General features: G+C 39.7%; 1 protein-coding gene across 1 annotated transcript in view; it reads left to right on the forward strand.

The window, feature by feature from the left end:
* EBF2 (EBF transcription factor 2) overlaps positions 1-14,702 on the forward strand; it is a 233,625-nt gene that overhangs the window by 176,597 nt on the left and 42,326 nt on the right. The window contains exon 8 of the mRNA XM_063311109.1: positions 9,005-9,122. Coding sequence (XP_063167179.1) covers positions 9,005-9,122 — 118 coding nt within the window. The remainder of the gene's footprint in view (positions 1-9,004; positions 9,123-14,702) is intronic.

Here is a 14,702-nt window from a genome sequence, read left to right on the forward strand (position 1 = left end):
AGCTCTCTAAATGTGGAGGAATATGTCACTCTGTAAATTAAAAGAAAGAAGAGAAAGTATTTTGTTGTTGTTTAGCTCAATAAGGACTAAATGTTGATGCAACTAAATTTCTATATGCGGGGTCAATGGGAGGATAGTAAGTAAGGCACCCTTTTCTATAGCTGCATTCTGGTCGCCAGACTCCTCAAAGTCTCCATGGGGCCAGGAAAAAAATGTAGGTTTGATAAAATTTAAATTAATTAAAATGTATTTATCACTTCAATTTTTACTCCAGCTTTTTAAGGCAGCTACAGTAGGAAACTAAACTAAAGAAAACATGAAATAATTCAAACTCAGAAAAAAGCTAAAATTATTACTAATCTCTCTTTCCTGATTTTTCCAATATAGTTTGCTGTTTTTAATATCTCTGTCTCTTTCTACACACAGAGAGACATACCTACACAGATTTATATAAAAAGCATGTATTAATAAAAATAAGGTACAAAAATTCAGTGTATTAGGGAAAAACGTTTGCAAAACCTGTTTTAGTTTTGTGTGTGTGTGTGCGTGTGCCAAAAAGGCACAAAAATTCCAGTGCAACCAGTAAAGAAAGGTTTTTCCCAAATTAACTTAGCAGAGTCACAATAATTAGAAACTGAGACAAACTAAAATTGATATATTCAACCATCCCAAACATGGATCTTGGCTTATAGCCCTACATAACTCGGCTAAAATAATTAGACATTGGATAAACAATACAAGTCTGTAAGCTAAGTCTATGTTTGAGGACAGTTACAATATGGAATGCTACTGAAAATGACATTATTGAAAGAAAATAAAATAGTATGTTCTATTTCTCCAAGTGTCTTATAGAGATTATTAGGAATAGAAGTAGGGATGTGGTGAACTTCATATTATTCCATTGCATTGAATATTGTATTTTTTAAAAATCTGCATGTGTTCTCATAAGCAATTTGCCTAATACAGTATATGAATTTTTGTGTGCTGTTTTGCAATATAATATAATATAAAATATATAAAATTATATAAAAGTCTCCCTTGCGTTGATGTTGATTCTTGGTGATTTTCCTTGTTAAAAATCAGAAAGGATTTTTGTTTAAAATAACCCTAATGTTCACTTCTTTAACACAACTGCCAATGAGATACATTTTGTTTAATTGCAACTGATAGATGATTTCTTATGTGCAACTTTTCATAATGTTTAATATTAATTGGTTCATTCATTCATTCAAAAATTTATATGACCAGCCAACAGATAATGTGACTCTGGGTAGTGTAGAGCAATTAAAAAAAATCATAATACCCTCAACAACAAAAATGACTAAAAATCAACAATGATCTAATATCAATGCTTGAAGGAACAGACAAGTCTTCAAAGCCTTCCTGAAGATTAACAGGATTTGGGGTTGGTCAACTCTTGGGTGCAAGGGGGAGATTATTCCACAGGACAGGTGCCACTACAGAAAAGGCACACCCCCTAGGTCCCATTAGATGACGTTGTTTCAAGGAAAGGACCTGAAGCATGCTCACTCTGTTGGAGCATGTGGGATGGGCAGAAACCACCAGAGATGGGAAGTCCTACAAATAACAAATAGACCTGTGCCATGAAGGGCTTTATTGATCACCATCACCTTAAATTGCACTTGGAGGCCTATTGGGGGTCAGTGCAATTTGCAAATTAGAGGTGTTACATGAATAGAACCTTGAAGAACAAGTCAATAGGCCTGTGTGAATCAGACAAAATCAGATCTGAATTGTCAGTTCAGTTAGGAAAATTGGTCTGGTTTGATTTAGACATTCAAATCAAATGGTCAAATCAGAAAGGTGATTTGATTTGGCTTTCCAAATCAGTTTGGAGAAAGTCATTTCTGTGCTTGTGTAGAATCATCACAAAAATGTGACTCTAAAATTTTAAAGTTCTTTCTACCAACTTTGGAACTAGCCAATTCATTTTATAGCATGTGTGGCCATTCTGTCATGCTACCAAATAATGAATGTGGATGTTTGAACCCACAGGAATGATTGTATATTCTTATTTACAAAAACCAAACCAAACCAAACAACCTACTCCTTTATTTGAAAGGCTAGTCAGCTTTATAAACATTGTAAGCCAAGAGGCTTAGGACATGATGAAAAGATGTGGAAAAGGAAACTAGTCCAGCAGTTAGCACCTTCCACTTCATCCAACAATATATTAAATTAAGCTCAAAAACATGACCAGGAGAAATTTGAAAGAAAAAAATTCAGCAACCTGAGAATAAAAAGAAAAAGACCAGCCTCTTTTACAAAGAGAGAAAACTGCAGATTGAGGGATTTCAAGGCAAATTTTCATACAGCATTTTTGGAACTCCAGAATTTAAAATGAATCACCTGCTACTTTAATTTAAAGGGGGGACATAACTTGGTCTAGATACAGTGCATGTAGAATGTCCCTTGATCAATCATGAGATTACCCAGTTAAGAAGACCAGGGAGCTGCCTCTAGGCAGAATATGGACAACGATGAGTAAAATGGACAAATAGTCTGATTTGGTACAAGGCATCACTTCTGAAGGTATAAATATGCACACTTCCATAGACAGGGCCTTTGGGCATGAATTGGGCATACGTTGGCAGCTTTCTTCAGCCTCAGGCAGTCTCACAATTTTGCTCAAAGACCCAGGCATCTTAAATATTATATAGAATGCTGGCATCTTGTGAAATTACCCAGATAGATTACTCAAGAGTTCAGTGAGCTCAAACTGTTGCAGGATGTCACATGAGAACACCAACATCTCGTGTGAGGTTGTCAACTTCTTCACAGATGCAGTGTTCTGGTGAGATTTCTACATTTTAAAATCCTTTTTATTAATTTATTTTATGGAAGGGGTGTGTGTGTGGAAGGGGGTGCAGACATTATTTTAGGCTGCAATGGATACCCTGGCACCTTCATCCACAATATGGCTAAGCTCTGCTGGAAGGGATGCAGCCATTGAAAGCATGTAGATGATGGAGATTAGGAGGTGCTCCATTTCACATGGAGGGTCATGATGAAACATGAGAGAGAAGTTTGGAAAAGTTGGAAAACATCAGGAAAATAAGGCATGTGTGTAATATGTTTTCAGTGATTTATTCTTGACTGAGGAAGGATACTACATTTACCAGATAGAGAAAGAGAATATTGTGGCCAACAAGCCTCATCATGGTGATGCTTGTTATCAAGCATCTCCTCTGCTAGCTTCAATAGCTAAGTTAACAAAATGACTATGATATGTCCATTTAGTCATTATCCTAAGAGGCCTACATCTTCGGGGTTTATAAGCCAATTGGCCTCACCAGCCTCAAATGCCTTTAAAGGAAACAAAGGCATGTCACATTTTATGATTCTGGATGGACCAGTGGTCTTGATGGATAAACCATCCAAAGGGCCTGATGAAAAAAAGGGAAAGAGAAAGTATCTAAATGGTTAACAAGGTAATGGTAAGAAATATTGACCTTGATTTGTTTAGCTAAGATGTAAAGATTTCTGAAGGTCAAAGGTTTCCTTGTGTAGTGTTTTGGAGTCTTACTGTGGCTGACCCTCTAACATTAAGCTGCTGTGGCCTGTAGTTTTGAAGAGTGAAGCAAACTGGGGGGTGGGGTGATGAGAAGGGGGAGAGAACAGGAAATGGAATGAGGTGTTTCAGGAAGTTGTCAGCAGTTGACTGATTGATTCCAGATGGAAAGGGTCATCCTCCATGACCCAGGAAATACTCACTGGGGGAAAGCTGTTGGCTGGTGAAAGGGGAGGTCTTGGGAGCTGAAGACTATGGAAGAATGTCTGCTTCCTTTAAACACACACACACACACACACAAACACACAACTATGGACTTTATTCAATATATAATATCTGTTTGGTAATGATTTGTGTTCAGCAAATGATTCAGTAGGGGTATGCCTGGATTAAATAGCCATTTCAAATCCACAATGTTAAGGCCCCGATCATTATAGTATGGAGAAAACTTAGACACAATGCATCATAATGAAAGGAACTCAAAAGCCAGGTCCTTGCTAGGAATGGAAATGCCTTGCTAGATCATGTTTAGCATCTTCTAGCATCCTGTTTCCAAAATTTCCCAGCCAAAAGTATCTGGAGCTCATCAACAAGATATGTTGTTGCCATAACTGGCGGCAAACTCCTTAGCATCCAACACTCAGAGATTTATGGCTCCTAATCCAGAGGTGAGCAATTTGTCACTCTTGGCCTAATTTCAGAAGCATAGTTCAAGAACATTGTTCAGACCATTACTAGGAGCTGTCTCCTTTCTTCAAAAAAATTCAAAATATTTTACACAACTCTAATCTCTACCACTGGCAAAAAGCTATTATAGATGATGCATCAAGGTATGGATTTCCACCATTTAGCTGCGGACATCAAGAAGGTTCTTCCTCCACCACACTTGAGACACAGAGTAGGGAATGCTCACCAGATCTTAAAAGTACAAGCAGCTTGGCTTAGAAGGCCATCCCTAAAGTATCTAGAGCCTACGTTCTTCAGGATTTAAATGTCATCATCAACATTTTGAACTGTGTGCAGAAGTTAACTAATAACCAGAGCAACCTTTGAACAGCAGATATTGAGTGATCCTGCCTATATTTACAATGCTATATTCTGGATCAAATATGACTTTCAGGCTGAGGAAGGAGATGCTTCAGCAGCACAACCAGAAGAAATAGGACATCCCCTATACCTATCTTCCACATTGGAAACTAAATTCCACCCAGCACCATAAGAAATGAAACATACCTCCCATTACATCTTCCTTGACCCCAAATTATTGACATTTCTGGACCTCCTCCTCCTCCTCCTCCCCCTCCTCCTCCTCCAAATTAAACTTTCCAGTGTATGTATTTTAAATCTGGATATAAAATATATTAAAATGTTATGAGATTGGCTATTTATTTGTCTCCATCCCAATGGCTGCTTATACTGCAGTATCTTGTGTGTTTGTGGTTAGACTTGTGTCTATTACATGAAGGTGCAACCATCCACTCTTTGGTCTACATTTGGTTACAATTTAAAATCTTCTCGTAAATATTTCAGACACTGGAATAATTCAGCCTTATTCCCTTGCTGCTGTAGCGTGGTCTGGGCTGGCCAGCGAGAGATTAAAATTTATTTCCATTGTTTAAGGGAAAATAATGAAGTGCATCTGCTGGAGCTCTCGCCTGTCATGGGGGAAATGTTCACTTTGGAACTAAGTCCCAGCTCCACCTAGAGTGCCATGACGAAACCTTTTTGGCACATGAAAGCAACACGTTTTTGGGCAGGAATGCAAAGTCACCCTTAATGTGCAGTATGACAAGTGCCTTTTGGAATGAATTTGAGAAGAGGGAGTGAGAAAGAACATGCATTTGTTCAGTCAGCATAAAAATGGTCTAGAAGAGAAAACAGGTTTCCCTGCTCTGATCCCCCCCCCCCAAAAAAAAGAATGGGGGAAAACGGGAAGGAAAGGAGAGAATTTATTAGCTGTTAAAGACACCTTTAGAATGAGGCATCTAGGATTAAGGATACCCTCCTCGCACCTTGTCAAGTTTTTATTCCTTTCTCTCTGTCATTTGAACATAGACTCCTATCCTACTTTCCCTTGTCGCAAACATGAAATAAAGCCCAGGATTAAAATGTCCAAGTTCTGCTGAATTGGAGGGTCCTGAATCGGAGGATGTTTCCAATGTTTTCCTTATCCATACTACTCCCTGGATTTTGGAGTTTGTCTTGCCTGCTCTTAACTTTGAAGTGGGGCTTTTATTTTATTTCTAAGAGATTTATATTTTGCCAAGTACATAAAGCGTGCTACAAGTTTGCATGGGTTGGTTCCTTCATGCCTCTTTTTCTCTCTTTAATATTGTATGATGGGTCAGAGACAAGATGCTTCAATTAAACACTTAGTGGCAGCCAGTTTTTTGAATGAGAGGACATTCAGGCCAGATTAAAAGGAAATTAATGGTGGAGAACTCTAGTTAAAAGGAAGCAATTAGCCTGTGGAATTCACAACAGCAAGATGTAATGATGGCCACCAACTTGGAACCCTTCCTTTCTTCCATCCATCCTTCCATCCTTCCTTGACAACATTTTTGGAAATGGTTTGCCATGGCCTCCTTCCTAGAACTGAGAGAGAGTGACTGGTCCCAAGATACCCAGTCGGCTTTGTGCCTAAGGTGGGACTAGAACTCTCAATCTCCTGGTTTCTAGCCCTGGTGGTTTTCGGTATGCAGGAAGCTTTGGTGGAGATTTTTTTGTCCTGCATCTTTCCCAGCACTACAGTACTAGCTTCAATAAAACTTATTTGGCAGAGATAGCAATTAATTGTTAGATTGTATTTGTATAAAAGGGTGAAGAAATAGGCAATTACTGCCATTGGTTCTCAAAGAGGAAGAAGGGTTTCTTAATCCAAGCTGAGACATCAACACAAATTGGTCAGGGATGAGCATACAGGTAGTCCTCGATTTATGACCATTTGTTTAGTGACCCTTCAAAGTTACGATGGTGCTGAAAAAAGTGACTTATGACTGGTCCTCACACTTACGACTGTCACAACATCCCTGCAGTCATGTGATCAAAATTCAGGCGCTTGGCAACCGACTCGCACCTATGACAGTCGCAGCATTCCAAGGTCATGTGCTCGCCATTTGCAACCTTCCCAGCCAGCTTCTGACAAGCAAAGTCAATGGGGGAAGCTGGATTTGCTTAACGACCATGGTAATTCACTTAACGACCACAGAAAACAAGGTGATAAAATCAGGCATGACTTCCTTAACAACTACCTTGCTTAGCAACAGAAGTTCCAGTCCCAATTGTGGTCGTAAGTGGAGGACTGCCTGTATGTGCAGTGTATGCCTTTCCTTTTCTTTAAAAAGTTGGAGATGTTTAAAGCATTGCACAGGACCAGCTCTACCATTCTGCATATTTGGCAATTGCTTAAAATGGCAGATGTGGGGGAATAGCATGGCTGCTTCTTTCCCAGCTGTTCCTCCAGAGCTCCTAGGCTTTTCCTCTAAGCCAGTGTTTCTCAACCTTGGCAACGTTAAGATGTGTGGACTTCAACTCCCAGAATTCCCCAGCCAGCATGCTCTACTGCTCTAAGTTGTAGAAGACTAACCATGGATGCCACCCAGTCTGTCCTGAGCCTCCTAAACTAGCCTGCAGTGCTGCCTCAAGTGTTGAGAAAGACCCAATCCCATCACCAATGCTAAAGAAATATTCAGCTTTCAGATTTTTGGAAGCAGCAACCTCTAGCCCTTTGTCCCAGGCATAAAAGTATCTTGATTATTTTTTTTTAACAGCATTTTATTTAGTGTGATTAAAATAGAGTACAGAGCAAAGTAGGCAGAGAGGAAAATAAATCACTCAGTAAAACGCAAAGCAAGGAGAAAACTTAGGGCATGAAAACCACCAAAACACATTCTTCAGCCACTCCATCAGGTCTCAGGAAAAGAAGAGAAGGAAGACAGGGACGGTACCTGCTCTTTTGAGAAGCCAACCCTGCTTCTCCCCCACTCGTAATCTTGCAGCTGCTCCATCCGACAGCAGGAGAGGGAAAGATGGGAAGCGCAACTCCTGTGTTAGCCCAGCAGTGAGATCAGTGCTTCTTCTTCCTGTCTTTGAGCTGTTTCCATTCTGCATTTAAGCAGTACATCTCTCGGAAGGGTGTTTTGATCAGATCCATACACCATTACCGCTTTCTATCAAGGCGACCTGTTTTGCTTCTCTCCATTCCTCTTTTTTTGAGTCACATTGTTTTCAGAAGGTCATTATGGAAGCAACTTTGAATAAAGAAATGACCGTATCCAACTAAGGAGGAGGAGGAGGAGCAGCAGGAGGAGGAAGACGAAGAAGAATGGATGAATTTGTTCAATGACTAAAGATAGTGGGGGTGGTTGATAAATATCATTGGGAAAGATATTCCAAAGCGGAGATGCCCTGGCAATAAATGACCTTCCCTCTTGCCTTTGACAATTTCATCTCAGACAGGAGAAACACATGGATAATGTACACTCAGTGAATTTGCTCCTGGAAGGCTCACTAGAATGACTGGAGCCTAGAGGAAGAGTCACCCTTCTCTTAATTCAGCCAATATTTTCATAACCATGTTATTTGAGCATTTGGGGTAAAATGACTGGCATATGTGCATGCTTTGTCATTTACAGTATTTGTTATGTTTATGTACCATCTTTCCACCAGGAGCTCATGGTGGCAGATAGAGCAACCCTTTCTCCTATTTTTCCTCTGTTCTTGAAGGCTGAAGGTCATTTAACATTGGTCTCCTTGGTCCTATGTCACCACCTTTATCATTGCACCACACTGGGATATTCCCCTTCCACCTCTTCACAGCTTTTTGAAAGAAAGTTGGAGACACTGTCTGCTAAGAAACTTAGGAAGAGCTGTCCACCATCTTCAGCATCTGTTGTACCAAAGCATAAAAGCTTGTTAAGTCCTTAGGATGTGATGTTTAGTACTGGCTTAGTTGTCCTATGTGAAGATTTGACTCAAATATTTGGTTTAAAGACAATTCAGTCAATCATTGCACTAAATCTTAAAACTGAATCACTAAACTGGTCTGGCATATTGAATTAAATTAGGTCCCTTCAAGTTGTGTTGGTGATACAGCTGGATTTTTGCAGGAACTGATGAACCAAATCAAATCATGTCTATTTGGTTGTTTGAATGGACAATCCAAATTGAATCAATTCAGCTGTCACAATCAAACTGTTGATTCATATCTGGTCTTGGTCAACTATGTATTCCTGCTACGATCTTAATCAAAATAGAAAAGCTATTTTTCCTCCCTTATAGAAGGTTAATCCTGTTAGGACTGGATTTACTCTTACAAAAAAGAAAAAAGAAAAAAAAAAGAAAAAAAGAAAAAAAGAAAAAAAGAAAAAAAGAAAAAAAAGAATGTGGGCTTAAACCTGTCTAGGTAATGAAACATGGATCATGGAGAAGTAATTTGTCTGCCTTTCTCTTTTCTGCTTTTTTAACATTCAGGTTGTGTTATCAACAACAGTGAATGTTGACGGGCATGTCCTGGCGGTATCAGACAATATGTTTGTTCACAACAATTCCAAACATGGGCGGAGAGCAAGGAGACTTGACCCTTCAGAAGGTATGATTCTTTCAATGGTCTTTGGGGTGATGGTGGAAGAAATCACCCAATAAAATAGGTCACCTTCATAAGAATGCAAAATAACTAGTTGGGTGGTATGAGTTTTAACTATAAGCCTCTACCCCAATATTTTTACATACCTGGCTTCCTCCAGGATAAAGGTTCCCTCCCAAAGGGAAAAATTATTTACATATATGACTGGAGAATAATCATTTTAATTGTATTTAATTTGAACACATTTTAAGATCAGTGAGATCAAATGGAATTTAGTTTCTGTCCTGGCCTCATCTACTATTTTTGGCCAGTCACTTGCCATGTCCTCCCAAAGGCCAAAATAGGACAAGTTGTATACCTCATACTTGTTTTTCACACATCGTAATATGAAGACTGTAGGATGTCCTTTGAAAGTATATTTGAATACATTTCTATCCTTCTCTCTCATCAAGAGTGCCTTATTATCAGTTCTAGGCTGAATCTGAGCAGGCACCCTCCTTTCTCTCCCTCCTTGTCTCTGTAAATCATGTTTGCTCTCCTCTCACATCTTGTACCTCCTGAGATGGGCCATGCAGCTTCCTTTTGGTGTCATCCTAACCAGCCGAGAGATGCATGCTACTCAGAGTTTGCTCTTTCCTGAGCAGTGCTGCAGACCATAAGAAAAGTACTTGGAGAGTTGTGTGCATTCCACAGGCCAGACCATGAATTTGTTGAACAAGCCATAGCGGCCTAGTTCAAACATGATGTTAAGTTTTAAACCATGATTTAGAAAACACAATGGCTAGATTCATACATCCCATGGCTTAATGAATCACAATGTGTCAGATAAGCCAGTCTGCAGTTTGTTGAATAAGCCATGTTTGCAGTTGGTGTGAGGCCCTAAATTGTGATTTGCAAATTGAAGTGGCCGGGCTCACACATCGCACTAAGTTGAAATCAAACACACCCTATTATGGCTTAGCATAATGGGTGAAGTCAGTATCTTTATGTCCCCTGGGATTAGCACCACAATTGCATCAGTTAGGGACAGACAGACTTTTGTGGTCATACCAAACACATGGACAGATATTTTTTTCTGTTTTGTAAGGAGGGGTGTTTCTTTTGCTTTTAAAGCTACATCAAGTCTGTTTGAGCTTATATCTCAGTACTTATGTGCTACCACATCCACATGAGATTTGACAGTGAAGTTAGAGGTGGCCTGGAAGACCCCAGGTTCCCCACACTCGCTTTGACCTATCAGAAAAGTTACTACTGAAAACAGGAATCTGTATATGACAACAACTGCATTTTTCTCACATAAAATCAGCATAATCTCCCCTCATTTAAACTAGGGAAGGAAGAGCCAGAAGAGTCATGTATAGCACAAGGAGAGAGCCTTGTAGAGGTAGCCTTGTAGTTAAGGCATCAGGCTAGGAACTGGGGACTGGAAGTTCTAGTTCCGCCTGAGCCACAAAGCCAGCTGGATGACCTTGGCCCAGTCCCTCTCTCTCAGCCCTAGGAAGGAGGCAATGGCAAACCACTTCCAAAAAACCTTGCCAAGAAAACTGCAGGGACTTGTCCAGGTAGTCGCTGAGAATCAGACACAACTGAATGGATTAAAAAAAAAAAAAAAAGGGAGTGGGACATTCCACACACCCCACCCCATGACTTGTGAAAATGGTGAACAACACAGCATTTATAACTGAGTCTAATTTTTGTCTCTGTTATACTGGGCAATATCAGGCAAGGACTGGAATAAGGCAGTGTCTGTATCCAGCCGAATACAATCACAACCTCTCTGCAGACCTGCTAGTTCAATCCTGCACATTTGAGGGTCAAGGAAAGAAATCTCACGTCCCTGACCCAGTTCCTCATAATTGCCCAAGAGTGGTGGAGATATATTCACCAGTGACCCAGTTCTTTCTATCCCTTCACTTTGCAAGCTTCTTCTTCTGCATTCGACTGTGTACTTTGGCAGCAAGGATGTAGCTCATTGGCCGTGGCTCGTTGGCCGTGGCTAAGATCCATCTGCTTGAGCGTTATCTTGCTCACTTAAGGAGATATTTCTTGCAAATGAAATCAGTGGCCTCTGAACTTGCAACAGCCATTCTGCCAAGGAAGCCTGGGTTGCCCCTGCATTTTTTCCTGCCCCCTCCCCTCCCAGCTCCTTGAAGTTGGAAGAGCCAAGAGGCGACGTGCTTAGTATTCTGCCAGGACACATCAGACTTTTTGCTCAGCTGGGCTGGACTTGATCTCTGAGCAAATCAAGCTGCATGACATCTTAGTTAAACAGAAATGGGACCAGTGCAAGATGTGTATGAAAAAGTGTCAGCCACTCGCTTAAACAAATGGCGCGAAACATAACAATGCGCAGAAGGGAAACTGACACTAATTGATTTTCGTTTGTTTGGCTAAGCGAGGCATCGCCATCGTCTGCAGGCTGTATTTTCAAGCAATTACAAATCGTTGGATCTGCTAAGCTTCAAATTGGATAATCGCCTCCATCTTCTCCAAGCCCCAGTCTGGCACCAGTTTTTTTTTTTTTTTAAAGCCTAGAGAAGCCCCTCTCGGCCCTTTCTGCGTAGTGAGTGAAAGTGAGAAGGCTTTGTGACGTTATGAGAAGAGACAAGTTGGTCTATTATTTCATTAGACTTGTTTTGTTGCATTTCCCCCCACCCCTCCTGTTAAAATGTGCCCTGCCTCAACCTAGAGGAGAATTAATGAACTGGAAGAAAATGATTGAATCAGTGAAGAATTCAGAGCAGTGTTAATTCTCCCCCAGCGGGCAGTGAAATGGTAGAAGAAAACTCCCAAGCTTCTAAGCCGACGAAACCTTCCAGTTTTTCCTTGACTGATTGAATGTGATTGACTGGCTGTTCAAAGGAGTCTTGTAGTTCTGGAGCTCTGCCAAAGCTCTCTTCCACCTTTGACCTTGTCAACATTGGGAATCGAGTGATGGATTGACTTTGGTTATGGACTGGAAAACCATATTGGGATCTTGATGGGATGTATAGTCCAGAGGCCTTGAATGTATGGGAAAGGGGGGGGGCAAGGTGGGAGATTTACCCTATCTTATAAAAACCAGGCGTGCTTAACATGAGTTAAATTGGGATAAAATGGGAGGATTTTCAGTGTATTCAAGCCATCAGTAAAACCCTTGATTTCAACACCCAGCTCCAGAAGAAAAAGAAATATTTCTATTTAATCAAAACAATTCAGGGATCTGTCCCATGATAACAAATGAACTATGGGTCTACCCAAAGAGACTGACAATAGATTTTTGTTTTTAAATCATGGGGAAGAGCTTACTAAGGAAAAAGGACAGAAAAGGAGCGAAGGAAACAGGAAAACTATGTATTCTTCTCAAGGGAAAACTGGAAGTGATGTTAATTATGTAACTGCAGTTAATAACTGGGTTTGCACATCACACTGGCCATGGTTTGTATAATCATAGTTTACTTAATTAGCTACCATGACTGCCTTTTTACATAGCCATCAACCGTAGTTCGCAAACCACAGTAGCTGAGTTCACATGAAGTACTAAACCAAAATGAGGCAAATTATTTTATGGGTTAGCATATGTATCGAACAGGTCAAAGTGTGTCCCTGAAAAACTAAAATAACTAAAAAGAACTTTGAGGTTTTCTTCCACCAAGACTGCAATCATGAAGAAAAAGGTTGCATTCATTTATCATTTATTTTCATCCTAAATGGATTGCCTCTGTGGCTTCGATTTAAATTTTGCAGCTAGACCTATTAATTGCAAGATTGTGGTGCTGGCACCTGCAATAAGCCACCATAACATCAAAAAGGAGGATATGAGGACATCAAGTCGTTGTGCAAAGTACAGTTATATACTTGTGTCGTGATGTCTGATATAAATGCATACACTGTTTATTTGCGTGATGACAGCATCATATACAGTACATGACATCATTGGCCCCCTTTCCATGGACAACCATGCATTATGATTAGTTTAATTTTGTTGCACTTTTGTTGTACATGAGGACTGTTATATTTTTTGTTTCCTATCTCAGCAAGTTCTCCATACTAATGGTTCAGGCAGTATACAATCAAAAGAAGTCAAAATTCCCATTCTGGGAATACATCGTCCATCCCTGACTGTAACCTCCAGGAAATGTCTGATATCTCATAAGCTTTTGCACCAGCAGGGGACTGGAAAGGTTTAATGACATCAGGCTCACAGCTATAGCATGATGTGTCCTAAGCTGCTAGGTCTTAAAAATGAATTCGATAATGGAGGAGTTTACTTTTTCAACCATTCTTCCTCTGCATCTAGGATTTAAATGTTCCATGTGACAACTGGATGAGTGGAATTAGTTTCATCTTGCATGTGACTTGGCCTGTTTGGGGTTAACTGTGAGCCTTTGAGGATATTAAACCCCTAATTGTCCCAGTTAAGCATGTTGTGGGAAGGGGTCAACAGCAAGGATGGATATAGGCCTCATCCACTGCCACTCCATAGGAGCTAGTAATTAAAGTCTGCTGCTTGTGATTCTAGAGTCAGTAAATAGCCCTCAAGGCTAGTAGCCATTGATAGAAAGGTCCTCCATGAATTTTCCTAAGCATCTCAGTTGGTGGCTATCATCGCATCTCATGACAACAAATTCCATAGTTTATCTATACATTATTTAAAGAAGGCTCTGTGTTGAATCTCTCTCCATTTAATACACATGGGTATATTCAGTTCTAATATTCTGAGAGACAAAAAAACTCTCTGGGCACTTCTTTCCTCTCCATGATTAGCTTTCATGTAAACTTCTGTTGGTCTCTTTGATTTAATAGAATATGGATGGAGAAGATATTAACAGCAGAGGCAGAAGAAACTATTTTTGGTGTTTAGGGTGTTGACCTTGGCCTATGGTACAGAATTTTAGAAAAATCATGAGCCAAAACAGCTGGATTATTTACTGATTTTATGCATCCCAAGCATGAATATTTTATTCATTTCATTTTATTAAAAGTATTTATATATTGTTTTTCAGTCCAGTGGGACTCTCAAAGTGATATACAGTTTTTTAAAAATAAAATAAAATCAAAATATGATGGAAGCAAAAACAAGCCATCCTTTAAAAAAGCTCCTTTTGGAAAGTATCAAAATTTGAGCAGTTGGTTGCTTAAAGCTGTCATTCTAAAACTTATGATAGAATTCATTTTTGAAGAAAAAATGATATGTATCAGAAAGTAGGTGTGACCTTTATTTTACTGAATCTCAAAGTATTTCTGAAACCTTTTCTCCCTTTCATTTCAAGCTAAGTTTTAAAAACTGCTGCTCTTTTATTGGCATTCTCTCTCCTTTTAAAAACATTTTTATTTTCTTGATTGAGGGAAGGATTCATGATTGATGACTTGTACCATAATGTTGTGATATCAGCTACTTTGGGAGGAATTTCCCCCTGGAAGACACCCATGCCTTTTTGAAATGTGCAAGCAGCTAAAAAAAGGAAATTACTGTAAATGTTTCATATGAAATTAGGAAGTACTGCAGTCATGATTTGCTACTGGTTAGAGTTCTTTATTTTTGCTGATCATGACTTTATTCCAGTTCAAGAGCAGTGATGCATCTTATCAAGCACTGAGTGATTT

Source organism: Candoia aspera, chromosome 9 (genome assembly GCF_035149785.1).
Source record: "Candoia aspera isolate rCanAsp1 chromosome 9, rCanAsp1.hap2, whole genome shotgun sequence".
NCBI classification, from domain to species: domain Eukaryota; kingdom Metazoa; phylum Chordata; class Lepidosauria; order Squamata; family Boidae; genus Candoia; species Candoia aspera.